This window comes from Orbicella faveolata, unplaced genomic scaffold (assembly GCF_042242905.1).
Source record: "Orbicella faveolata isolate gen_17 unplaced genomic scaffold, um_ofav_v1 contig_26, whole genome shotgun sequence".
Taxonomy (NCBI): Eukaryota; Metazoa; Cnidaria; class Anthozoa; order Scleractinia; family Merulinidae; genus Orbicella; species Orbicella faveolata.
The window spans coordinates 12,083,090-12,108,952 of record NW_028301554.1 but is presented as its reverse complement, the minus strand read 5'-3'; the positions used below and the strand labels follow the sequence as shown (position 1 = coordinate 12,108,952).

The 25,863-nt window shown below is 37.5% G+C and overlaps 1 protein-coding gene and 1 long non-coding RNA gene across 10 annotated transcripts in view; one reads left to right on the top strand and one right to left on the bottom strand.

Annotated features, from left to right (window-relative positions):
• The window catches only part of LOC149108180 (uncharacterized), a 217,721-nt gene extending 202,439 nt beyond the window's left edge, over window positions 1-15,282 (top strand). The window contains exon 2 of the long non-coding RNA XR_016209186.1: window positions 15,247-15,282. This is a non-coding gene — a long non-coding RNA (uncharacterized LOC149108180). The remainder of the gene's footprint in view (window positions 1-15,246) is intronic.
• Window positions 686-25,862, bottom strand: LOC110046716 (uncharacterized). 9 transcript variants are annotated; one of them, XM_089296041.1, is made up of 12 exons: window positions 25,703-25,824; window positions 24,910-25,262; window positions 22,804-23,039; window positions 22,116-22,258; window positions 18,231-18,281; window positions 16,440-16,506; window positions 13,102-13,182; window positions 8,957-9,099; window positions 8,639-8,686; window positions 7,342-7,447; window positions 6,713-6,748; window positions 686-1,151 (listed from the first exon to the last, which is right to left on the bottom strand). In XM_089296041.1, the coding sequence occupies exons 3-12, from the start codon at window positions 22,856-22,858 to the stop codon at window positions 1,066-1,068; spliced, it is 816 nt and encodes a 271-aa protein (XP_089152167.1). In that variant the 5' UTR covers window positions 22,859-23,039; window positions 24,910-25,262; window positions 25,703-25,824; the 3' UTR covers window positions 686-1,065. The 9 variants fall into 9 exon arrangements, with proteins under 9 accessions (XP_089152167.1, XP_089152169.1, XP_089152162.1 ...); XM_089296043.1 differs by having other exon boundaries at window positions 24,932-25,262; XM_089296036.1 differs by lacking the exon at window positions 24,910-25,262 and having other exon boundaries at window positions 25,703-25,861.
• Between the last annotated feature and the right edge of the window lies 1 nt (window position 25,863).

Here is a 25,863-nt window from a genome sequence, read left to right as displayed (position 1 = left end):
ACCCCTTCAATTTATAAACAAATAGAACTGTTTCGTTCTCGAAGTGTAAAATCTCATGTTTGGCTACCTTAAATGACGTCAATAACTTCTAGCTGCCAGTTCTTAACTAAAGCAAACATTTTTTATTGCTACTTAACGAAATAAACGTCAAGTGCTTTTATTTTTTCCTTTAAAAGAAATATATATTTCTATTTCTCAACTGATATGCTGACCCCAACCCTAACCCTAACTCTTGCCCTAAGCTTAACCCTAAAAGCTAACCCTAACACTAAGTGAGGTAACCCTTACCCTAACCGTACCCCTAAACCTGACCCAATTTTTTCATCTATTTTGTAAAAAGCTTCCGTAGTTGTAGGGAATGTTCTTTTTCATAAGGGAAATGAATGAGCCTGTAATGGTAAATCAGGTCATAATGGGTGCCTTATTTGCCTCACAAGGTCATTAAGTGTCTCCAGCAATGATATTCCTAGACAAAGGGCTAAATTTCCCTTCATTTTATGAAATATTGAGGAATTTTATATTCATTATGCAATAACTCAGTGGGGGGCAGTATAGCAATCACGTGATAGTCATAAATCACAAGAGAGCTTTGTTTTACTTAAAATAATATATGGTAAATTTGGCATGCCATTTGCCATTTGCAATTTGTTCTGTGATAGACTAGTGCAAACCCAAAGACCCTACAAACACTCAAAATGTCCACTTTAATCCGGGATACTTTGAAAAACAATACAGCACTGTCAGAAAAGTGAACACATCACAATCATCTGTAAACTTTTCCTAGTTATTTCCAACTTATGAACGCCATATTATAAAATCTGTCACTGAAGTCTACGACACGTCAAGATAATAAGTCCGGCGCCCAGCTACACATATTTCTTCCTGAGAAGGGATGACAAAACACTTTGTGCTGAAACTACTTCTCTGTTGTCAACCGAGGTCCACGCGCGACAGACTGTATCGTCCACTTTCCTTAAATGAAAGCACAGTTTTACTCCTGTGAAGCTAAGATTTCTTCTACTTCTCTCATTCTCTGTTTTGGGGGGGCGGGGGAGCTCTGCAGCGCTATCTTCGTTTTGGAAAGAACTGTTCCAAGACTGAATCGTAAATGGAGGACAAGGGCGTTGGGTGTCGGAAGAATTCACTGACATCTGACAAGGAAAGAAAATTTGATATCATTATTATTACAGTCGAACCTTCCAAAAGTGACTAGCCTGCGAACAGGCTCCCGGTGAGCCCAATTGCTTCGCTTTCCGAATTCTTCTGTTTCGCGCTAGCCGAAATTTTTTTCCGTCCTCGCTGGGAGCCTGTTGGCAGACTAATAAGTGGCCACCCAAAATGTCAAGCCTAGGTGGTCACTTTCAGGAGATGGTCGCTTACGGGAGCTTAGACCATACTGAGTCAAACTTTAGCATATGGTAACTGCAGAAACTTACCCCGTGCTTTAATGTTTTATTTATGTAAAAAGTCAATTTCGAGAAAAAAATCCGGTTTAACCCATTAAGAAATTTCCATCTCTTTTACTACTCAGGAATGCTGAATACAACACCTTATTATCCAATTTATGCTGTATTATCTGTCAATGGTTGTTTCCGGGAGTTTAAAAACAAAAGAAAATTTCAAACTTTCAGCTCTAAAAGTGGTCGCAGTCGCTGATACGAGAGGTGGTCCCTTACAAGAGATTCCAAATACAGTGATTTGACTGGGAAACTTTTGGTGTTTTGGAAAATTGGTCGCTGAGGAGAGGTGGTCGCAACCGGAGGTTTGAAAGTAGTAGTAATCAAAGATTATGGGAGTGCGTTTGACGCTAGGCTCAATCACCAGCCGCTGTTCGGGCAAGGAGTCTGCGCTCCTCCTCTGAAGGTACGGGGAGGAACGTAGACCGGACTCGAGAGAGCGGCGGAAATCCAGCCTCGTTCGATGCCTTCACCGTACTACCTTGAATGATTTCATTTTTAGCGGGCTTTCAACACCTGTCTATTGCTTAAATGGACATTTTTTAAATCAGCAATCGAGGTTTAACAGACAGAAATAATCAGCCAGACAGAAATAACATGACAAAATCCATGCCAGTATCAGTTTCCTATGGTTTTCTGGTTGGCAAGTAGAGGTCCCTTCTATAAACTCTGATTTGCCGATGCGTTGTGTGACGCCGCCAGTTTCAGTATGTCAGTTTAATAGAACCAAAATATTTACATTTGCCTTCGAATTTCATGATGAATATTTTCACATTTACTGGTAATGTTTAAGTGTAAAAAGCTAATTTGTAAAAGTATACATTTTACTAGACTTTCATAAAAGTCCTTCGTCTTGTTTATTCAGGTCGCTTCGCTCGCTTACCTATTATACACTGAAACTCATGAGGTCCACTTGTGGCAAGTCTAATATTTTACATACATCATTCTTAACTGCTGGAAGCACGTGCTTCAGTTGTAAACAAACTCTGTGCGACTGATTCGAATATTTCCACGGATGAATAAAAGTAGACAGCATTTACATTGCTTTTCCCTGGTTCAGGGTTACTCTTATAGATCTAGGCTTCAAAGTACTTTTCCACAATAAAGAATATTCGACCGGATAAAGACTGAATCATTTGTCGCCACACTAGAACTAATCAACAAATATATTCAAAATACAGCAGAAGCATATCACCTAGAACTAGGTGGCGGTGGTGGTGTTTTACATAGAACTGCCAAAAAAGAAAGAAAAATTCCCCCAAGTTGTTCATTACAATTAAAATTTGTAAATTTTGTTTGCTTGCACTATCATTACAAATACATATATTACCCTGCATAGATTTTAACCCCTACTTTTTCTTTCTTTCTCTTAGTGCGGTCCGGTATGTCCGAAAAATTGCTCCCGTAGGACATTCGTGCCGAAATGGAATTTTTCGCTATTTTGCACTAATTTTGGGTCGAATAATAAGAATCCGAAAAGGTTCAAATTTTCCGATTCCGTCTTCCCATGTTTCTGGCTCCTCGAGGACTAAATTTGTGTGAATTAATGCTAATTAGATGCAAAAATAGGTTTTGCGAATGTCTTTGCTCTTAGATTCAAGGTACAGGGACCAAACTTTACATGAAGCTTGCTCTTGATAACGTTCGTCGTACGACCTTGGTCAAGATTCTCCCATACAGACCTCCAGCTCGGTTAATAAGAGCTAAATAATAACACCATGATTATAGTCACAATTGCTTGCTAAATTCACGTTTCTGACGATTGTTTCTTGGTCTACACGGAGAATTGGTTCATATTTATTTTACACAGAGAACTTTATTACTCAATTCAAAACAACAGAAAAAAAGATAGGTCACTGTACTCGTTTTCGAGGAAATGACGAATTTACCTCTATGGCGAGGTCTAGCCGTAAAGAAAAAGTCGCCATTTTTTAATGCGCGCGCGCTAATCACGTGTGAAATTATGCGCAGTAGGGATGCACAGTGCAATACTGGGGAATGATCTTAACAAAGAAACACACCCTGAGTAACGAATGATAGCATAAGCTGCTTGAACTGACGAGTTTCTTTTCAGGGCTTAAAATTGCGAAACATGCCTAGAGTTTGGAGTTTAATGGCTGTTTTTTTTTCACTTAGGCCAGGTTTAGACGTCGTATTTCATATGCACCGAATCAAATACTAATTTGAGTCGCTTCGAATTAAAAACATGGCAAGTTTGTAATGGAAATTATTTAGGCAAGGCTAACGCAGAGAATGGTGAACATCTGGATAAAATGAAACACTACTCGCATCTTCGTATCCTTTAAGGAGGCCCTCCACGAGCGTAGTCCAGAAATGGTTAACATCTATGACGACATCCAGCCCTGGTACTCTGAAAAGATCAAACCACAAGACCGTGAAGAGCAAGGACTTGAAATCTTGCGGGATTTATGATAGAGTACCTCAAGTAATTGCACAACCTGTTACAGCTCATCCATGCTTGCCGTTCTGGGGACTGGGAAGGCTACCTGGCAGCGATGGAATGCCTGATAAAGAGGCCCTTTGCAGGATCCGGTCACATGGTACTGAATTAATTACGCTGGGACGCAAGTTACACAGTGGGACTTCCAAAACAAAGGAAAGTCGGACTGGACTGGTACGAGTTCCTTTGTTTTGGAAGTCCCACTGTGTAACTTGCGTCCCAGCGTAATTAATTCCGTACCATGTGACCGGATCCTGCAAAGGGCCTAGTACTTCTTCGCGCACAATCTCCTCAACTGCGCTTGGCTAATGCCAGTCCACCTCGCACAGATGAATGCACTCGAGCATGAGGAGCTTATGACATATGAGGCATTGAAGTCCGAGGATTTTGTTGTAACGAAGTTAGAGATCCCGTTCACAAGGTTGTTGACAGATCAGACGCTAGAACAGGAGATCAAAGTATTAAAGCGCCCCGGAGGTATGTTCGGGTTAAGTCAAGATGAAGCCGTCCTAGGTCACCTTCTTGTCGTGTCACTGCCTCTCTACCGTATGGTCAAGTAATAAAACGCTTTCCTAAAGTGTCCGAGGTTTCTGAGCGGAACGAGCACTATCAGCTCTCTTGGGATGTTGCTGTAAGGATGCGAAAAAACACCATGAAACTCTGCCAGCCGATAGAGCTGCACTGCAAAGGCAACCCATTTACAGTTGAGTCTCCCTTGAAGAGTGTGTTGTCGTCAGCTCTAGTGCCGGAAAAAGCAAAGTAAGATATTCTGTGCTACACAGAGAAGGGCCAAAAGCAGTTTGAAGCATTGTTAAGACAAACTGTTACAATCTTCTCAGCACTCCTTATGGGACGCTATGAAAAAGCTGAGACTGGTCACTTTGTTCGCCAATGGATTATTAGCGTGCTTCTCCAGCAACACAACCATCAAGCTGGTTCATCTAGTGAACGCAACACCTGCTGATCCCTAACCAGGTTTGCGTTCACTAGATGAGCATTTGTCGCAAGAGATTTGTGTATACCCTCCGGACACTGACGTACTAGTTCTGCTACTCAACTTGGTTTCCAGGGGACGTCATGGAAACCTGAATAGCCTGAATTTTTGACAGGCAAGGGTGCAAACTACAGAGAGATTGATGTTACTCAGCGAGTCCAAGCGATTGGAATACACAAGTGTCAAGGTCTGATTAGATTGCACTACTTCACCGGAGCCGACTGGGGAGAGAAGTTTGTCGGTATTACGAAGAATTCCTGGGTGAAAGCTTACATGGCACTCGATGACGACCATCTTGCAATCCACTGTTTCAGAGAGCTTGGTGAGGGTCTTATCCAAAACCAGTTAGCCAATGGAGAACTGCCAACTCAAGTTAAAGACCTAGAGAAATTTGTCTGCTAAGTGTACTGCAAAGCGGGATCTACCACCCTCCCTGAACTTCGATGGGAGCTCTTTTGACTCAGGAACTTGGAAGGTGAGATGCTGCCATCAACCGTGGAAACTTCATAGCCATGCGAACAAATCCTATACCACCAGCTGCCCAGATCTTCCCCTCATTAAAGAGAATGATTGGAGCGAAAACTAAGGAGCATACGTGCCCGTTATATGCTTGTCTCTCCCTGCACCCCAAGCTGTTATTGAGCTTACCAAATGCGACTGCAAGTCAGACTGCAAGGGACTCTGCAGCTGTTTCAAGAACGGAATTCCATGCACTCCTCTTTGTTAATGCTTTGGAAAAACCTGTACAAACTGAATCCATTCACAGACGGCACACGAGTTAATGACGAGGATGGTCTTAGTACATAAGAACTCGAAAGTCACATTTTATGCACGAACACTTTTAACAGAACTGTATATTAGTATTATACATAACAGAAAGACGACGAAAATCGTCTGCGTTGTTACTATGGGACTAACAAAAGTCAATGATATTTTCGTATGAGAAACTGAAAGAGTACATGCGTTTAGCAAAAAAGGACAATAAAAGAAAGTTCTGCACTTAACTAGACATCGCTCATAACGGAAATCACTCGTTAGTTAAAGTTTATTTAAGATTCACTGTTTTGCTTTAGAAAAATGAGAGTTCGAAAATCCAAGATGGTGGATCCAAGATGGCCACCACCAAAATAGCAGGTAGTTAAAGCTGACGTCATCGCTTGTTGCCATGGTAACCAAGTTAAGTCATACGATGTACGTCATCAAGAGTAAGCTTCGTATAACATTTGTTCCCTGTATCTTGAATCTAAGAGTAAAGTTGTTCGGAAGACTTTGTGCATCTAATCAGCATAAATTAGCATAAATTAAATCCTTAGAGTAGCCAGAAAAATGGGAAGACGGAATCGGAAAATTTGAACCCCATCGGATTGTTATTGTTCGGCCCAAAATAAGTGCAAAACAGTGAAAAAATCAATTTCGGCACGAAAGTCCTACGGGATCACACGCCGTACCACACTATCTCTCTCTTTCTTTCTTCTTTTCCAAATTTCCAAACCTAACAACAGAAGTAACAAAGAAGCAAGAATTTCACAGCCAAGCTGCCAAATGTTATGATTTTCTTGCATTTGTTACTGTTTTGTTGTTATAGTTGCAAACTGTAGAATTACAAAAGTAATTAGTTTACAAAAAAATCACCGTAAAAGAGTCTTTACATGACTCATGTCTTTACATGAATTCGCCGATAACTATTTCAAAGTGCAACAAAAAAACATTTATGACTTACAAATTGATTACAAAAACAGCATTGTGCGAAACCGTACTTTTAACGAAATCTTTAACAAAACAGTAAGGGCAAAAACACACCTCTACTTTGTGAATGACGGCACTTTTTAATATCATCTGAGAAGGAATGAATAAATGTGATGAAAATGATACACAGTTACCTTTCAGTACAATCAAAGGAAACAATCAAACTAACAGGGGAGAGGCGAGTCTAACATGAGCAAGTGAGACTGGGAAGCTGCTTATTTCATACATGTAGGTGCGATTTTCACTGATCTGCTGATCAATACTGAAAAGAGGGTATTGAGCTTTTGTAGATTTGAATACACATGGAAAGCCCCTGAACTATTGAGTAATTTTCAAATCAACATGATCAAACCTTTCCAAAAGAAAATGACCTTGCTTTTTTCTCAAAACCGTGGTAGAAATACAAAGTACTAAGAGGAGTGCTACTTTACACGTGACTTGGCTGACCATGCTTTTCATGTGCTGCCAGCTGCGTCTTTCAAATCAAGATCAAACTGGAATTTAGAGACTGGCCTTTAAGGGAGAGGGAAAACCAGAATGTCCAAAGAAAAATCCTCCATAACTTGAACAAACTCAACCTATCTGACTGGGAGGTAACCACCAATCAATAACTAAATATTGCTGTCCCTGTCCCTCTCTGCACAAGATGGATTGACAAGATAGACCAGCTAGTATTTACCTACCCTTGTCAATGTTCACGGTATCCACTTGGGTCTCTTCATGTCCATGATTATCTTTCCTTCGAGTAACAGTACGAGTCTGGTCACCAATTCTTCGTGTTATCGTTACCTGCCGAGAATAAAGCAAACACTATCTCCTCAGCACCACAGACATAAAGAAAACCCTTATCTTGTTTATGCACACAAAAGGTTCTTTTCAGGAAGTAATGTACAAAGTGAAGGAGACGTTACTTATGTTGTTATGGCTGTATGTGTACATTTGCGCACATATCACACCAACCCAGTAGTATTACATGAATAACTATATGTGTATGTATACTTTAGTCGTATTTTGTTGTGACTGATGCAACAATCAAATGAGGGCGAAGTAAACAATTTTTACAACTGGAAACCAGGCTCTAAAGCTAGTAACTCTGGAACCTAGGAAAAAAGCCTCTTCACAGATGACAACAATTAACGGCACCTTACAAACGACTTATCAACGACATAGACGAAACCGACTTAAATTGACTAACAATAGACGGATTGAAACTTACTAGAACCGACTGGGACTTTTGAAAAACATTACACAAGTTTTAAAGCCAATACCATCACGGCTTAACTGACCAATCAGTTGCAATGGACCTGACTTATAACACCATCAACTGACAAACACTATGATTAAATCTGAAGATCACTTCCATTCAGGTTGTCAAACGTCACTCACCACAAAGCTACCCTCAACAGGATGATCACACTATACAAACTACAATCAAATGCACCCTTAGTTAAATTCCTACTCTACTGATTTTGAATATTGAACAACATAAGAAAACAACTTGTGCAGTGTGAAATAATTTTTGTGTTAAAAAAGCTATTAAACTAAGAAGTTGGTTAAAATCAACTAGTAGGTAGAGAGTTGGGTAACAAAAGATTATCATGAGATCTATCTTTCTAGTTCCTAATTTTCAAGATGCTGATGGGCTGAAAATCACTATTGACTGTCAAATGTATAGATCAATGTTTATTACAAATTCAGCTGCTATCATTGTGAAGAGTGCAACACTTGGACTAGCATCCCATCCAGGGGGGGGGGGGGGGGTTAGAAATACTCCTAGTCACTTCATGCTACAGAAACTGGGATAAGGTCCGGCCTGATGGGCCACTGGGCTCGTATGCGGACTTCACCTTTACCTTGTGAAGAGTACATGATACTGGTACCAATATGTGACCAATCATTTTTTTCTAAAACACTGAAACATGATAAGAAAAATTATAGTACATGCAACATACAATACATGGCACACTCCATTTCTTTTACCTCTTCATTTCCACTAGAATCCCTCCTTGTGGTCCTTTTTTCAGTAACCTGTAAGAACAACCGCATACTGGAGATCTAAGCAAAAGATTATCTAAATTGACATTGATGTATTGTATCTGGCATTAGTTTTGACAAGAGACTCAAAAGAAGAGACTTCCTGGCCTGCTAACCAATCAATTATGTCAATTGCAGAAAAAAGTTATCAGTCAGTGCCACCTTAAACTCGTCGATTACACTGTCTGCTGAGCATACCACATCATTGCCTGGTTACTCCATTTGGGAACATTGAAATTGCTATTTTGTGGTAATTATACTCACCCCATTTGAGTCAACAATAGTTACACTTGAGAAAGATGAAGATGATGAAAAACACGGAACATGTTGTGACATTTGGCCTTCATCTTTAGCAGCCAAAATTTCATCCAAGCTGTGAGTTCCCATTTCGACTTCATTGTCAAGGTCTTTGAGAAAATGAATGTGGAGGAAAGGGACAAAAATAGGACAAAACAGAGTAGGTCAATGATATGGCAAATATAATAAAAAATAGGTCTGCAGTGCGTACTTGTGGGCTTATGCTTTGTTTAATTAACCGCACAGCCACGGGGCGAGCGTGGTTCTTGGTTTGCACAGGACTTATTTTTTTTTAGTTTTGTCGCTGACCAGACCCAAACTTCCTCTTGGCCAAATTTTGAATTATGCAACCTGTGATGTTTATTCACCAAAAGCTGTTGAAACATTGATGCACAGACAATGCTACGAATATTGTTTTCTTTATTGTGTGAAAAATATATTTTCTTTTGGTTCTATTGAAGTTAAAAACGCTAAAGAAAGGTATTACGTCAGCCATGGAATGCGCTGACGTTGCAGCTTTCACTTTCGCTATGTGACAAATAAGATCGTGTTTACTTTGCAAGTTTATTTCGCCAGGAGTGATAGTCTTTTTACTTTTCTGAGTGTTTTTCGTATGTTTAGACAAGAGCTGTGAATCATCGTGTTGTTTTATTGAAGTGAGTTCAGAAATGAAATATTTGCAAGCCAAGCAAAGAATGTGGCAGAACCTGCAAGGATTATATCACTGGTAGGGAAATAACCACTGTACTAAAGATAGCCATGAGTAACGTAATTCTTGAATTATGTAACTCGTGTGACTACTTTGCTAACCCTTTACTCATGGAAAAAACCGATTAAATTTAATCATGACTTTTAAGAAAGAAAGCTGTTGTTAATAGTGTTATTATTGAAGCGTTTGTACCGTTCATGCCCATACATATCCTGAAGAAAGTTCCAGATTAAGACCATTATGTCACTGGAGATTTCACAACTGCTACGACTGATGGTGCAATAATACAGTTTGTGCTGATCAAGTGATGTGATGTCTACAGTAATCAGTGAATCATAAAGGACTGCTTTGGAATGTACACTGCATTGCAACTATAGTGCTAAGAAAACAGTTAAATTTTAAAAGTGCAGTTATAATATCTAAAAGATCGTCTTGTTCCATTTGGTTGGGGTTTGTTTTTAAATGAAAGTATCTGGGAGTTGAATTGCCACAAGTGAAAAGGCAATCAGTGGAAAGATAAAGGTGTAGAAGTAAGTGAATTTTTTTGGATTTGTGGCATCAACAAAGACAAGTCGTTACAACTTTCAAGTGAGAAATTTATTGCAGAATACTGTTTACTTACTATATCGTCTAATAATAATTAGCTCTTAGTCCCTATGGGACATAACACAACAATCTCTCCTCATTTAGCCCTATTTTGTGCAGCAATTGATTCTGTTAAGTTTTGCTATCTTTCATTTCTGGAATCAGTGGTATCTGTCATGTTTAGTCTTTTAGATTTTATCAAGAATGGTTTTACAGACTTGTGGGTGCCACTTAATGGTGTATTTATCAATCAATTGACCCGGTGTTTCCGTTTTCACAAAAAAAAAAATCTGGTCAATTTTCAGGAGTGGAGATATTATTGTGTATAGACTGTATAATCTTCATTTGTACACGATTTTCTTGTTGATCAAAACTTTTGAAGTCTAAAAATGAATACTCAAAAATATTTCTGGGTCTACATTGGGTTCTTTCCTGTAAAAAGGTATTGCTTTTGGTACCATTGAGAATCCTGATTGAGAAATAGTTGTGAAAGGTTGGGTGGTATTTATTTAATTGAAGGCTTTTGTGGAAAAAGGGCGTATGTAGCATTTTGGGTCGATTTTTATTTTTTGCAGGATCGAGCTAATTTTTGGCAGACTGACTTGTTTTGACATGAAAAGCATCGTTGCGTAATTGTTTTTGTTGATTTGCGCTTTGTTTTTGAGAAATAACATATGCAAAAAAACTCAGTTTTCTGAGCGGCATCTTTTGGAGCGAATCCTTTGAAGGTGGATTTTGACGCAGTGTGAACTTAAATGGTTACGTTTAGCAGCTTCGACAGCACAACTTTTTTAAATATAGATGTTTTGATTTTTGAAGGAAGTAGAGAAATAGACCGGAAAAAAATATCGACCAACCTTGTATCGAACTGGTGTCACAACAAAACAAACTCAGCCGCGGCCCGTTCAGCACTTTATCCGCTTGTGCTAACAAAGCAACAGTAAGAGAATTGCGTAATTATATATGTAATAAAACTAGCGGCTAATACCACGCTTCGGTGACTTCATCGTTTAGCAAAACAAAGGTTTCTTTTGTTTTTTGCCCAACAAAACTGTCACACCTGGAAAACTGTCACACCTACAACACATAACATTTTGTACATTGGTATGGCATGTACCAATCATGTGAAATCAGCTGTTACTAAGAGCCTGCACTACGCTGACAAAAATTCTTTGACTCTATCAAAAATCTTGACCAAAGTTAGTCATAGTGGTAAACGGATGTCACAAAGTTCTCAATATATACCGGTAGTGTAGACTGTCTGTAAAACAGATTATAGTCATGGCCGGAATCAAAAACAGTACCATATTTGTTTACCACAAAGTGTGAATCACATGGTGAGATCAAAGATCAAAGAGAGATCAAAGTGAAATCAAGTTTAAAAGGTTGACAGTTTTCCTTCTAATCATGTTCTGTAAATTGAAAAATCTGTCAGTTTTCATATGTGGAAAAAATTTGTCCTACTCCAAAGTGGGACAACAGCGCTTTTTAAGTTTGATAAGGCTTGAATAAACTTGGTAGGAAAAAAGAACTGCAGGCACTTGTATCGCAGAACTGATGAGAACAGTTTCCCCAAAATGAACAAAAATTGGCCTAAGGTGTACAAGCCCTTGATTTTTAAAAATCGAAATCTTCATTCTTATTTCATTTAATTAGTTTTCAGGTTTTGGCCTTGAAGATATATTTGTTGATTCTGTTAACCCTGTGTTTTAACACTTGAGCATTTACAGACTGAGGTACATATTAACTGATTAAACCTTGGTAAAATTGCACAGTGCTTATACTGGCTCGAATAACTGTAGTTACTAGAAGACTACAGTTGTCCATATGCCATTTTACTCAGCAAAGTTAACTTAAAATCGCTATTTATTAGACGCCTACAGAATTTCATCATTACATTATATATGAGTCTGTTTTTTACTTATTATCCAGTTTATTTAAGGGATATGTTAACTGTACGTACCTCATCCTATAATCTGCGTGGTAATTATATTCTGGACCTTCCCAAAGCAAAAACAACTACTTGTGGTCTGCACTCTTTTTCATACTTAGCTAGTAAAATATGGAACTCTCTCCTGGACACTTACAGGACATCTGATTTTCTTCAATTCAAGCAAAAGATCCTTAAATATGAGGCCTTTCCACAGTGTAAATATATATAGTGTACAAATGATAATAGAATTGTAATTGTATTTCATTTTATTTTATTTTATCTATTTACTTTTTCTTTCTAATATTTATTTCTCTCGAAGATGTTAGCTAACAAGCTACTCTGTAAATTCGAGGTTAAATAAAGTATATGTATGTATGTATGTATGTACATCATAAATCACAATGAAATTTGCCTGCAAACACAGACATATTTCCAGCTGTCACTTGGTTCTGCTGAAAATTACGTGCTACACATACATGGTCATGGCTGAGAAACCAATAATTCTGGTTTGAAACCCATTTACACAGAAACCCCACAAGATGTCCTGGCTATATGAGATTATACAACATATTGTATAATCCCACCAAAAAGGGGGCAATTCTATGACCATAGCTATTTGTGCTCACTGTGGTGGTTACCAATAGTGAGGCCATGCCAGTGTGAGTACAAAGTCAAAACTGATTACCAATAGGCAGGGCATACATTAACAAGTGGCTAAATGTGGAAAAGAGGAAGATGTCAATATTAATATTCCCTAGGTGGATGCTTGGTTAGAGTTTATTATTTAAGAAATAGAAAACATGTACCATATTTCTATCGCGTTTTAGTACAAATCTACTAACGTTCTATCACAAACACCGTTCTTTGATTAGCTACGCTACTCACCTTCTGTAATAGATAGTGAGTAGCGTAGCAGTGTGCCCTTCTTATCAAAATGACGGCCGCTTCTTGGCATTTTCGAAGTGTCTGTGACAAGGATTTAGATATAAAGTTCTGAATGACTAGTACATTTATACATATATTATATTATTCGCTCTCGATTTCTATGTATGACTATCACGCAATAGACATCTTGAGCTCATAATCGAACTGTTTAAAGGAGCTCAGTCGCGGTATTTTGAGTTATCATGGCACGTACAAAATTACCTTTAAATGGTAGGAAACCTGAAAATAACAGTTTAATAAGATAGAAAAACACCAAAGAGATAATGATATTTACCATAATTAATGTTGCAGTTCCTAGGGAGTAATGCTTTAAATACCCCGACAATCACAAGCAATAAACACACATTCTATGGTGAAAAGGGGGGAACACTGCTCTGCAATCGGCGTGACAGACGAACTTCCATTGCGTGACCAAATGCCAAACTTATCTCCCCAGCAGTTAATTCTGCACTGGATTGGACAAGTCGGCGAGGCCAAAAGCTTACGCGTCCTAGAAGCCTAACTCTAAATGGCACCATGAGCTGACCTCCGGTCAGCATCGTGCTAGAGTGTAGACAGTTCTTAAGCCTTACTTATCTCCCCAGGATTAAGAGCCGTCTCCGCCAGCATGTGCTGGATCAGACAAGAAGAGGCATAAAGAGCATTAAATAGCACCACTAAATTAGAGAGAACAAAGCTTGGGGAAGTCGCTGCAAGACTTAACTGATAGCGTGTCACGTGTTTATTATTTATATTAATGAACAACAACAATAAACCTCCAAAGGGAGGGAAGGGTGGGAGTTACAATTTCGAGGGCTAACTAAAAGTTACAGTAGTGATATAACAAGCGAATGATGCTAAAGTCCAAGCCAAGACTCTTTTATAGGTAGACAAATGTCTGGGTTTAGACCAGTATGAAATTGAGTACCATGAAAAGTACAGAGCTTATGTGGCCTTGAATGAAACAAGAATAGGGCTATTTAAAAGACTAGTCATACAAAACGCATGATATAGTTAAACCAGACGTTATTGCAACATGCATGTGTGAAAGGCTATTGTGAATATTGTTTAAACTAGACAAGAAAGACTTATATAATGTTTTAACATGTACCAGTTCTATTGCGTTATGTTTAACAATAGCAAGCTAGTGACTGTATGTAAATAGCGTCATGCTCCATTAACTGCACTTTAACGATTGACTTTAAAGCTTTATGGAACAAGGATGGCTAAGGATGGAGAAGATTGACACGGATTACAAACAACGAATTTGAAACATAGGCACGCAAGGGGTGCAAGAGTTATTTTTTTGTGTGAAGTGTTGGAGATAGAAGCATTCATGGTACAGTAATGATCTGGTTAATTTGAAAAGTTTTTTTTGGTTGCGATGTTACATCGGTCACGGTAAGATAACTAAATAGTAAGCCATAAAATGTTTGACTGAACAAACTACAGTAATCTGACACGTCTCCAGATTAATGTAGATACCATCTTATTTTCTAACAGGCAATTTAATTTGTTCTTTGATATAACCTGCACTGTGATTGGTGTGACACGCGCACAGGCATAACTCCCTCACTCACCGATCACATAACCCTTCCAACCCCCAAGAGGAATTTTTGCTCAAAAATACTCAAGTTAATTTAGAGACCTTTTCGCATTTTATACGAGCCGTAAGTTTACCTTTTTACACAACACAACACAACTTCACTGAAAATAGAAAGAAAGAGAAAAAAACCTCTGACACGTTGAAAGTCTGCTTTAATTAAATTGCACTTTAACTTGGTGCCACGCAGTCTTCAAAGAACATTTGAACAGTTTTCATACTTTTTACCTTTAAAAATATCGGACTGAAATGAATGTCATGAAATAAAACTATTAAACTGCTACTGCAGAGACGTAAAAACTGTCCAGAAATGAAAGCTTCTTTTTTGTTTAATATCCTGGAAACAATAGCCGATAACTTGTCAGCTCTAATTGAATTTACTCCCATATAAAAAACTAAAGTGTTAAGTTACCATTTGTTACTAAAGATAGCAAACATCTCGTGGGAAAGAGTGGTGACAATTCGTCCGCTCTAATTGAATTTACTCCCTTGTGAAAAACAAGAGTGTCAAATTACACTTTGTAACTAAAAAACAAAAATATCTCGTTATATTTGCATGCAACAAGAACAAAACAATTGTTACCCGCACTTACTATTGTAAACGTTAGAACTGTTTCAAATCTAAAGTCTCCTCCCCTCTAAAACATGTCCTAAGAACTAGATGCGATGATTCGTGACCTCTAATTGAATTTACTCCTTATGAAAAACAAAAGTATCAAGTTTACCTTTGTAACTAAAAATAAAAATACCTTGTTGCATTTGCATACTACTAACTCACGAACTGTTTCAAACCTCAAGGCTCATCTCGTTCATGTAACTAAAATCCTCAGCCTAACCCACAGAAAATGTCCAAGTAAACCCAATATATGAATACTTCCTCCTCTTTTATAGAAGAATAAATATGGCCATTCTGAACTCTATTGGGGTCAAATCTTCTCACATACCATTTACCTTTACAACAAGAAATTTGATTGGCTGTTTATAGTAGATCCAATCTGATTGGTGTGACATACATACATCACTCACTCACTCATTCACTCACTCACTCACGCACGCACGCACTCACTCACTCACTCACGCACTCACGCACTCACTCACCCATTGACCTGTCCATAACATACCTGACGTGCCAACTAAGAGGTATTTTTTTTACAAAAAAATAACTCAAAAATTGAGGCTAAATTTTTCAATATGCACAAACCGTGACGTAGCTCCTTTAAAGTGAAAGTTTGGGCAAATGAGAAATGCTGTGGGAGCATGAGCCAACAGGCGAGTGTATCCACACCTTTTTCAAGTTCTCCCAAACTTTCAGAAGTGCTCCTACAACTCAATAGAAACCCAGAGAACATGCTTTATATTTCTCTTAGAAAATACTGCTACAAAAAAAAGGAAAACAACTTGTTTACTTCAATCATCAAAATGTAAATTGCCTTTGCTCACACCATGATCATGTCAACAGCTTGTGCTGGTTTTGAGTTTTAAACCGATCAGTGCATGTATTTCCTTTGGGTTATTTTCTAAAATAATATTATTTATTATAATAATATAATCATGACCAGAATGACAACTAGACTACAATAATATTATTGGCAAGTAGCTAGGTAGTCCAAAATACCACAGAACACCAAAAGGAGACTGAGGGGTGTTGTGTTGGTTTTACTATTTTTGAATAACTTGTGGCAAGTCTTATACCTACCTCTATCCACTCTTTCATCTGGACACCTCAGTCCACTGAATGGTGGTAACTTCCACAAATCACTAAACTACAACAAAAAGACTGAGTCTGCAATATCCTCAAGTAATCAATACTTTTTGTTTGGATGATAACTGTACGTGCAAATCCATTCAGTAACAATCTCATGCCAAATCTAACTCAATATTATTTTCTCCTGCTGTTGGAAAACTGAAACTAGTTAAAATACTTCAAGTGCCTAAGTGCAGTGCATAAAGATGAAATTGATGATTACAGTAAGTATGTATACATGTATGCCATCCCGAACATGTGAATTTGGTTGGTTATTTATTTTATTGCTGATCACCTTTCAAAACAAATTTTAGCCTGAAACGAAATGATTTAATATGTAATATATCAAACATGAAAGACCGTGTTGGACCACATTATCAAACACCAAGAAGATTGTTGAAAATATGGTACGCAGCAAAGTATTTTTAACAAACCTAGAGGTGTTTAGAAATGTGGTCAAACATTGTCTTGAGTGTTTGATATATCTTTGCAATTTGAAACTAAAACTAAGGAGAAAAGAGAAAAACTAAAATCATTAAAAATGTATGCTAATTAAGGTCAGATATCCAAGCAATGTCATGGTCATGATTTACTTTATTTAAACTTGATGAAGTAATAATGAGTTTGAGAAATACCTATCCAACTTGGTAACTACAAAATAATTTTTATCATTTCAAAACTATAGATTTCATGGAGTTGTTTGGTGGTAAGACCAGTTTCTACGAGCCAACACTGCTGGCACGTGCTGGATTGAATTAGACAGAACGAGAGCAAAATAGCGCCACAAAACAGTGAAAAACAAAGCTTGGGGAAGTCACTGCGAGACTTAATGTGCCAGTTCAATCAAATTTTCCGAATACCTTTGGAGCAAGTACCAAAATAGATTTCATGGAGTTGTCTGGTGGTAAGACCTTTCTATAAGGGCTTGTTGTATCTCAAGTAAACTTAGTTAATGTTTGGCACTTTCCTTGAATCTTAATTTTATACTAATGATGCAGTTCCTAGAGAGGAATATGTTCGAATGTTTGTTACTGACGAACACAGAAGAAACACACAATAATAAATGGTGTAAAGGGGGTATCATCACTCTGTGATCAGTGTGACAGTCAAACTTCCATTGCATGACCAAAGCCTAACTTACCTCCCCAGCAGTAAAACCTGCGCTGGATTGCACAAGTTGGCAAAAGGACAAAGTCTAACTCTAAATGGCACTATGAGCTGAAACCTTGGGCCAGTATCATGCTAGAGTGTGGACATTTGTGGCTTGCTCAAGCCTACTATATTGCTTTACTACGAGCCAACACTGCCGGCACATGCTGGATTGAATTAGGCAGAATGAGAGCAAAATAGCGCCACAAAATAGCGAAAAACAAAGCTTGGGGAAGTCACTGCAAGACTTAATGTGCCAGTTCGATCAAATTTTCCAAATACCGTTGGAGCAGGTATCAAAACAGATTTCATGGAGTTGTCTTGTGGTAAGACCTTTCTATAAGGACTTGTTGCATCTCAAGTAAACTTCTTAATGTTTGGTTCTTTCCTTGAACCATAAATCTTATATTAATTTATTAAGTCTAAAATTGTCTGAGCAATATTAAATGTGATACTGGTCAGAAATTCCACAAATTTTCTGGCTCCATCCTGAAAGCAATTTGGTAAGTAAGTACTTGCAAAACAAAATTCAGTTTTGTGTGACAAATAGTTAAACCATGGATCATTATTTATAACAGCAGTAATTTAACTCACCAGTGAAAATGGGGGAAACAAAGGAAAGCCTTCTGACTTGTTATCATCCTGCTAAACAAGTAGATATAATAAAATTACAAAATATATCATTTATCATCTGTCTAAAGAAACAGTAAACAATAAAAGTAGTCGTAGCAGTCATCGTATTTGTTGTTGCAGTAATCGTTGTAGTTGTCGTTGTCGCTGTCCTGGTGGTAGTGATAATGGTGGTGGCAGTGGCAGTGGCAGTGGCAGTGGTAGTAGTAGTAGTTGTAATAATAACTGAAGGATTTCGTGCAAAAAGGGCGTATATCGCCCCAAATGCGATATACATGTACGTCCTTTTTGCACAAAATCTTATAATTATAATAGCCTTTATTAAAAGATTAGATACAGCATACATGTACATGTGACTTTACAATCAATAATGAACTAAGCTAAAAACCAATCACATATATTACAAAATTACAAACCTATGGAAAAATTAAAACTTAGAACGATATACAGAAATAGATCTAAAAAGACATCTATTTACTTAAGCACATTTAAATCTTTCAGTTTTCACTCTATGGAGTATAAAGTCATGGCCCCAGTCTCCAAGAGTCCTGCTAAGCTTAAACATGGAGCGATCCTATAAAAGGCAAGAACACACCACCTTTGAAGCACTTTGTTGGCTTTTTTGTGCAATGGCAGAAAGTCGAAATAATGGTTGCATAACATAGAAGTTGTGGAGAAATAGCGTTTTTTTCATTAAAAAAATGGAGTCATTTACGTAGAATAATATAAGGTGGATAATAAAAATACAGCGAAAATAAAACTTATATTTATTTAACACTTTAGAAGATGCCTGTGGAAGAACAAAAACGATGAATTATCTTTGTCACTTCGCGGAACATTCAAATTTTGCCGCTAACTAAAATAACAAAGCTGATGCCTGCGATCAACGAGCTATCTGTTTCCATTTATCTCAGCATGCCGAGAATGAAAACAAATCTCGTAAGAGGTGACTTTGGTTAGCCTGTGAACACAGATGGATTTTGGTGGGATATTTAAAATTATTCAGATTTATGAGCGATAATTCTATGGTGCAAACAAAATGCAAATTGAACAATGCTGAAACAAAAAGTACCACGAAGAAACAAGAGAATTTCAAAAATGGCAAAGTGAGATTTCGCCTGAATATTGACGTTAGAAAGGAGAAGGAAGACTCCTGGGTGAATGCAATAAAAACAAAAATTGCGTTCGTAAAAGGCCAACTGAATTTTAGTAGCAAGAGTACAACAGCAGCCAATGTTGACCGTATGGAATCTCTGTTAGATAACTGGCTGAAGAACATAACGATATTACCATAGAATTAAAAAGTCAATTTTCTTTGTAAACTCTTCTCTTGAAGCCATCTTTCATTTAGTTCAAAAAGCATCGTTTACTTGTAAAATAAAACAGAAAATTACACCCATTGCTCTCCAGAATTTTGTGGCAACGCGCTAAAATAAGACCGGAGTGAATAAGCCAATCAAATGGGAGCATTGGTCGTCTATTGGGATTTCTGATTGGCAGGCTGAACACCTCAGCCTTGTTATATAGGATTGCTCCGTGTTTAAGAAGCTTGTACAGTATTGTGCAAAAGTAATGCAAATGATAATTGACGAATATCGCAATAATTGCAATTTGAACGACAATTAGTTTGAAACATTATATTGTGCAAGATATTGCGGAGCTATTGTTGTAGCTGTTATGATATTTCTCTGAGTCCTGTGCGATTTATCATTTGCACTGAGCAATATATCCTTTGAACCGAGTGATATATCGTTTACATTGAGTGATGTATCGCTTCCACCAAGCGATTTGTTTGCTCTGAGTGATTTATCGTTTTCACCAAGCGATGAATTGTTTTCACCCAACAAAATATTGATGCAGCCTAGCGATTAATCGTTTTTGCCCAGCGAATAGGCCATTTCCAAGTTGCCTTTTGCCTGTGTCAAAACGAGTCTTTGTGCAAAACCATTTAATATATGAAAATTCATTCCCCTAGAGGTTCATTTTCATGCAAATCAAACTCAGTTTCATGAAAGGTTTTGCGCAAGAACTTGTTTTGAAACAGAGGTACAAGGTAACTTGGAACCTGCGAATTATCGTTGCAGCTTAGCGATATATCGCTTCTGACAGCAACCGGTCGTTTTGCCAACATGGAAGTTCGCCAATGTATGAAGTCTATTCGCCAAAGTCCTGGATCAGTTTGCCAATGCAAAAATAACTAAACTTCAGTGGTGCACTACACTAAAGAGATTTTAATGACAATTTTTTGTCAAGGAATGTGTTTCACCATTTGAACAAATGATTTGTGGAGATATCATTTTTTCAATGTGAATCTTCAGAACGCTTCAGACAATAAACATTTCACGAGCAACTTGAGGATGCATACCAAAACACAGAACTTTCCTTGAATAAAAAAATAACTAAACCTGAGCGACACGCTAAAGAAACTTTGATGAACAATTATTTTGTCAAGAAAAAGAGTATTTTACTGCATTTGAATGACTGATTTGTGTCATATAAAACATTTTTTTGACGAGGATCTTCGGAACGCTGCAGAGAATAAACATTTCGCAAGCGACTTGACGATGTGTGCTGAAACACATAACTTTCCTTCCAAAAGCATAAACTAAACGCAAGCGACGCACTGTAGAAACGTTGATAAACAATTATTTTGTCAAGGAAAGAGTATTTTACCATTTGAATGACCGATTTGTGTCCAATAAAACCGGACATATAATTTTTTTGAAAGTTTGACAATGGCATCGCACTTGTTTCTTGACAAATTATCTTTACCTCAGAAATAATTTATGCTTTTCAGCATGTTTGTTAAAAGCAATTCACACGAGGCTTTCTTGGTTTTACTTAAACAGATCGGTAACATAGCTTACAATTTCCTTTATTTAACTCACTCTGGCTTCGAATTAGGCAACGCCGGACAAGGGTCACTAGTTTTACTATATTCCAGTCATTTGTCAACAGTGTAAGATATCTTACGAAGGTCTCAACATTTTATCTATTGCTTTGATTCGTTGAACAAAAACTCTCTTTAAAATATCCTAAGATAAATCGCTGTGGCAATATTTCGCTGGAATGATATCTTGTGATGATGCATCTCTCACTCAACGATATAATTATTGTTATGGCAATAGTGATATATCGTAATGAATCCGTCACGCGCTGTATGATATATCGCTGCAGCAATATTTCGCAAGAACGATATATTGGCGAGATATGGAAGGGAAGCTCCAATATATCATTGAATCATTGTTGCATTGCATCGCTTATATGTGCGATATATCCCTGAGATATCATTCATTTATCGGCAATACATCACAGAACAAAGCACGATATTCAACAATTATCGTTTACATTCCTTTTTCACACACACTGTATACCATACAATTTGTTTACAGATTTACAGAAAGGAGATAATTTAGGTGTTTTCACCTAAATTAAGTGAGTTATTTTATTTTATGGCATGTGCATTGCATAATTATTTAGTTTGGGGATAACGGATTTACAGTGTAGTAGTAAATCTATACCATGATTGCCATCAAAATTTTAAACTGCTGCACTCCCTCCCCTTTCTATGGAAATATTCCAAAAATGCTCTAACCTCTTATACCTTCAGAATTTTATCATAATAATAAAACTCCAAGGTGCAAACCATACATGTAGCATGGATATTTTCAAAAATCACCCAAATTAGGTTAGCAAAACTTGGACTGAAAGAAGGCTTGTCTGAATAAACTGGTAATGCAGTGCATGCAGGTCATAGCAGTTAACATTGTGGATGTACTGTACATACACTAGTTATTATTCACTAATGTCTAAGGAAAAGTGACCTAGTAGTTCTTTCATAGAAAATACCTCATCTTTAAAGTTTTCACTGTCCAGGGATGAATCAGGCCCTTTCAGCATTCTCTCCCTAAGAGATCCAGAGTCTTTAGGGAAGTTTTCTTCTGACATTTCAGATGGTAAATTATCAGGTAGTAAGTCTATGGTAGGGAGGTCTGGTTATTGAGAGGAAAGTAAACTCAACATAGTGTCTAGACTGTTAGTAGTGTAATATTATAAACCTTTTCATTTCTCTCACCTGCATTACAAAATAATTCAACAGGGATACAAGGTAATTTTGGGAAGAAACTTCAAAGCTGCCAGAAATTGTCTCACATTCACATTGGACTACCGATATATTATGATATTATAAATTATCCAATTACATGTAAATTAATAATATTATCACAGAAGATTACATGTATCTTATCATGGGAGAAAAGAGTTTTTTCTTGAGACATATTTGTTACAAAACATGTGCTGGGAGTCAGTAACTTTCTGTTAAATCTGTGAATTCAATACAGCTCACAACAAGTAAGATTCTCGCAGGATCAGTTAGGACTAATAACAAACTATGACAAACTTGTATGAACCCTTCCAAAAATCCATATTGATGATAATAAGTGCTATATAGAGATCTGTCTATTTTCACCCTGGTTGATTGATTGCACCAACACATGCCATTTACTTAGGTTTTAACAGAATATCAAGTTAAGTGGACCTTGGGCTGGTGGGTTGAAATCAAATTGAAATCCTCTGAAGATGTTATGAAACATCTGTTCAAACTCTTGAAGAAAATCTCCCTCTCTTGAGTGAAAATAGTCTTCATGATCTCCTAGCTCTAGAGGCTGGTCATTAAATAATCTCCATTCCTCACGGATTGCTGGAAGTTCTGGCTGCCAATAATTCAGATCTTGTCTCCTTCCATAGAGGTTCTCCAGATCCTCTTGAATATCTCTATAGTGTGGACAGTCATGCAGTCAAGTATTAGCAATGTATTATGTGCTGATTTGTTAAGCTGACAGCGCATGCAACTTCATGTTTCTTTCCATAGAGTGAGAATAATTTAAGCAGAGTTTTTCCTTCCTATATGGATTATGGGAAATGCTCCACACAAAAACTCTAAAAATTGAATCAAGGGAAGCCACAATGGAGTTCAATAACATTAATAGCCTTAATTAATTCTGCTGGGATTCTGCTGGGATTCTGCTGGGATTAGTCAAATGACAGCATTATGCGAGCAGTCTGTTAAATGGCAAACAGCCAATAATGTGTAACAATTATTGTTTTTAATAAGCAAAACAATGACAAGAAATGGGAAAGTTTGCCTGTAGATCTGGAACTGGTTGTTCAGAAGAGGGTCAAGCCCTAACCTAAGGCCTTCCAAGGAGTAAAAATGACAAGCAACACGACCCTGAAAACCAGGTGACATGGGAATTTCTAATCTGTGACAAGTGAAGCAAATTTAAACAGCAACACAAGAAACACTGGAGAAGACAGCAACATTGACTCTTTTGGACATTTTGCCTATTTAGAAATTGTAGGGTACATTCTCTTATACATTCTGTAAATGTCAGAAACATGACTGTGTGCTTTTCCATTGAATGAATTCTAAAAAATCAACTTTGTAACAACAGCGACATATGACTTTATAAGAAAAACAATGGTGACATTTTTTTCTGCTGGTTAGGCATCATCGGTACACAAAAGGATGCGACATGGCGGCACGTTTACCCACAGGTCACCCAAGCATAGTATAAGAGTTTGTATGGAACACTATGGCTAAAATATAAGCGTTTGTGCAGAGGTTAGAAGATGAACCATACATTGAAATCGAGCAATGTATGGGTCATCCTCTAACCTCCATACAAACTCTTATATTTCAGCCACAGTTCTTCATAAAAACTCTTATATTATGTTTGGGTAACCTGTGGGCTACCCTCAATGGAAGGCCTCATAAATCTAATCAGCTTGGGGTTAAATTTTAACCATGGGTTAATTTTATTGTTCGAAGATATAGTTTCATTCAACCACAGGGGATCCAAACACTACATCAGCAGTAAAAATAAATGTACTGTTATTAACTTGTGTTCCTGTGTCTTTTTTAGCTGTTAAGAGGGGATTTGAATGAAGTGAAGGTGGTTTACATTTCAAATACTATCTTGTCTGCCACTTTGTCATTTATGATGCTACGTCTCAAGTTTCCATTGCCGTCATTAACTATTAACTCTCATTGGGGGAGAGAAAGAAGAAAAGAGACAAGGGATGAAACCAAAATGAGGCCAGTTTTATTTTGGTGCCTAATTCTCTTGTTGCTGAACATCATCAGTTAGAATTTCACATCTTGATGGATTAAACAATTTGTATTCAGGTGAAGCTGAATTTGTTTATTTGGGTACCTTTTCTTCAGTTAATTTTCGAGTTGTTTTTAGACGTAGCTTTTTGTCCGAACTGTGATTACACTTGACTTGACTGGAAGCAGTTTTAAATTTTTGAGCATGTGCTTCATGAAAGGAGTCCTATTCTTCTCTTGACAGACTCTTTTGTTTACCTTTAACAGCTGCGTGCATTAGAAGTAAAAAACAGAACACACCACGCAAACTACCTGGTTTTCACGTGAGATAAATTCAACAACGAAATGGAAAAACATTCACTATTTGGTTCACTGATTTACTTTTCAATAACCGCGGCCGGGAGCTGTGAAAACATAGGGATTCCCTGGCCAAAATATGTTCATGTTGTGTGCAAAAATTTTGTTAACTGGAAACTTGGAAAACAACCGAGCAAAGAACCAAAACAGAAACAAGAAAAATATAAGCCAGCTAACCAGTAAACAACGTTGAAATTACTTGGTTCTGTTGCTGAAGGATTTGCGTGGAAATTGCAGTCAAGGCAAGGGCGCTGTCCATTGTCTTGTGTTTACACTCACATATCCACGCAAGGACCCACACAGGCTAGTCACGTCAACTGTAGTCACAGACTAGACAGAAGCTCTCAGTAAGTTTCACTCCTTGTCTCTTTTCTCTTGTAATGCAGGGCTGCTCCCCCGATGAGAGTTAATAGTTAATGATGATAATGGAAACTTGAGATGTAATCAGAACGTCACATTTACAAAGCAGCAGACAACATAATATTTGAAATGTAAACCGCCTTCACTTCATTCAAATCCCTTCTAAATGACTGAAAAAGACACACAGGAACACAGGTAAATAACACTACATTTATTTTTACCGCTGATGTAGTGTTTGTGTCCCCTGTGATACAACCCCTGGTTTAAATTCCTTGTTAGGTGGGTTAACTCACTAACCTTGAGTTAAATGAAAGGAAATTGAAGCAAAATGGTGAGGATGATTTTCAGTAAATAAGTTTAATATACAGCCAAGGTAACAAAAGCTGTGGAAATGTTGCACATATTTCCTCAAAATTCTGTCATGATCAATGATTGTAAACATAAAAAAGAAGTAACGTTTCGTAGTTTAAACTGTGTAATCTCTGGAAACGGAGGCTTTCCTGTTTTCGTTTTCCTTACATAAAAAATACGCAAATATAAAAAGCTAAATCTAAAGCTTATTAATAGATAACTCTTGAAGTCAACCTCTCACTTTAACATATCTTCTTACCTTGGCAAATCGTTGGTGCCAAGTTGTTCTTTTGGAGCCCCAAATAAAGATCTAAAAATGTCGGTTAATTTAACCATCACCTTACTGAAACGAAGCTAGTTCTGCGCATTAGCTAGGAGTACTTAGAAAATGTCGTCATCGTGTTTGTGGTTACGAGGAAG

What these genes read in the sequence shown, in the direction of transcription:
- LOC110046716 (XM_089296036.1), bottom strand. Translation starts at nt 25,779, where the DNA reads ATGGTTAAATTAACCGACATTTTTAGATCTTTATTTGGGGCTCCAAAA. An exon ending in TTTCAACCCACCAGCCCAAG is followed by an intron (nt 22,259 to 22,803) that starts GTCCACTTAACT and finishes CTCAATAACCAG; the next exon opens with ACCTCCCTACCATAGACTTA. An exon ending in TACCGTGAACATTGACAAGG is followed by an intron (nt 6,749 to 7,341) that starts GTAGGTAAATAC and finishes ATTCCTTCTCAG; the next exon opens with ATGATATTAAAAAGTGCCGT.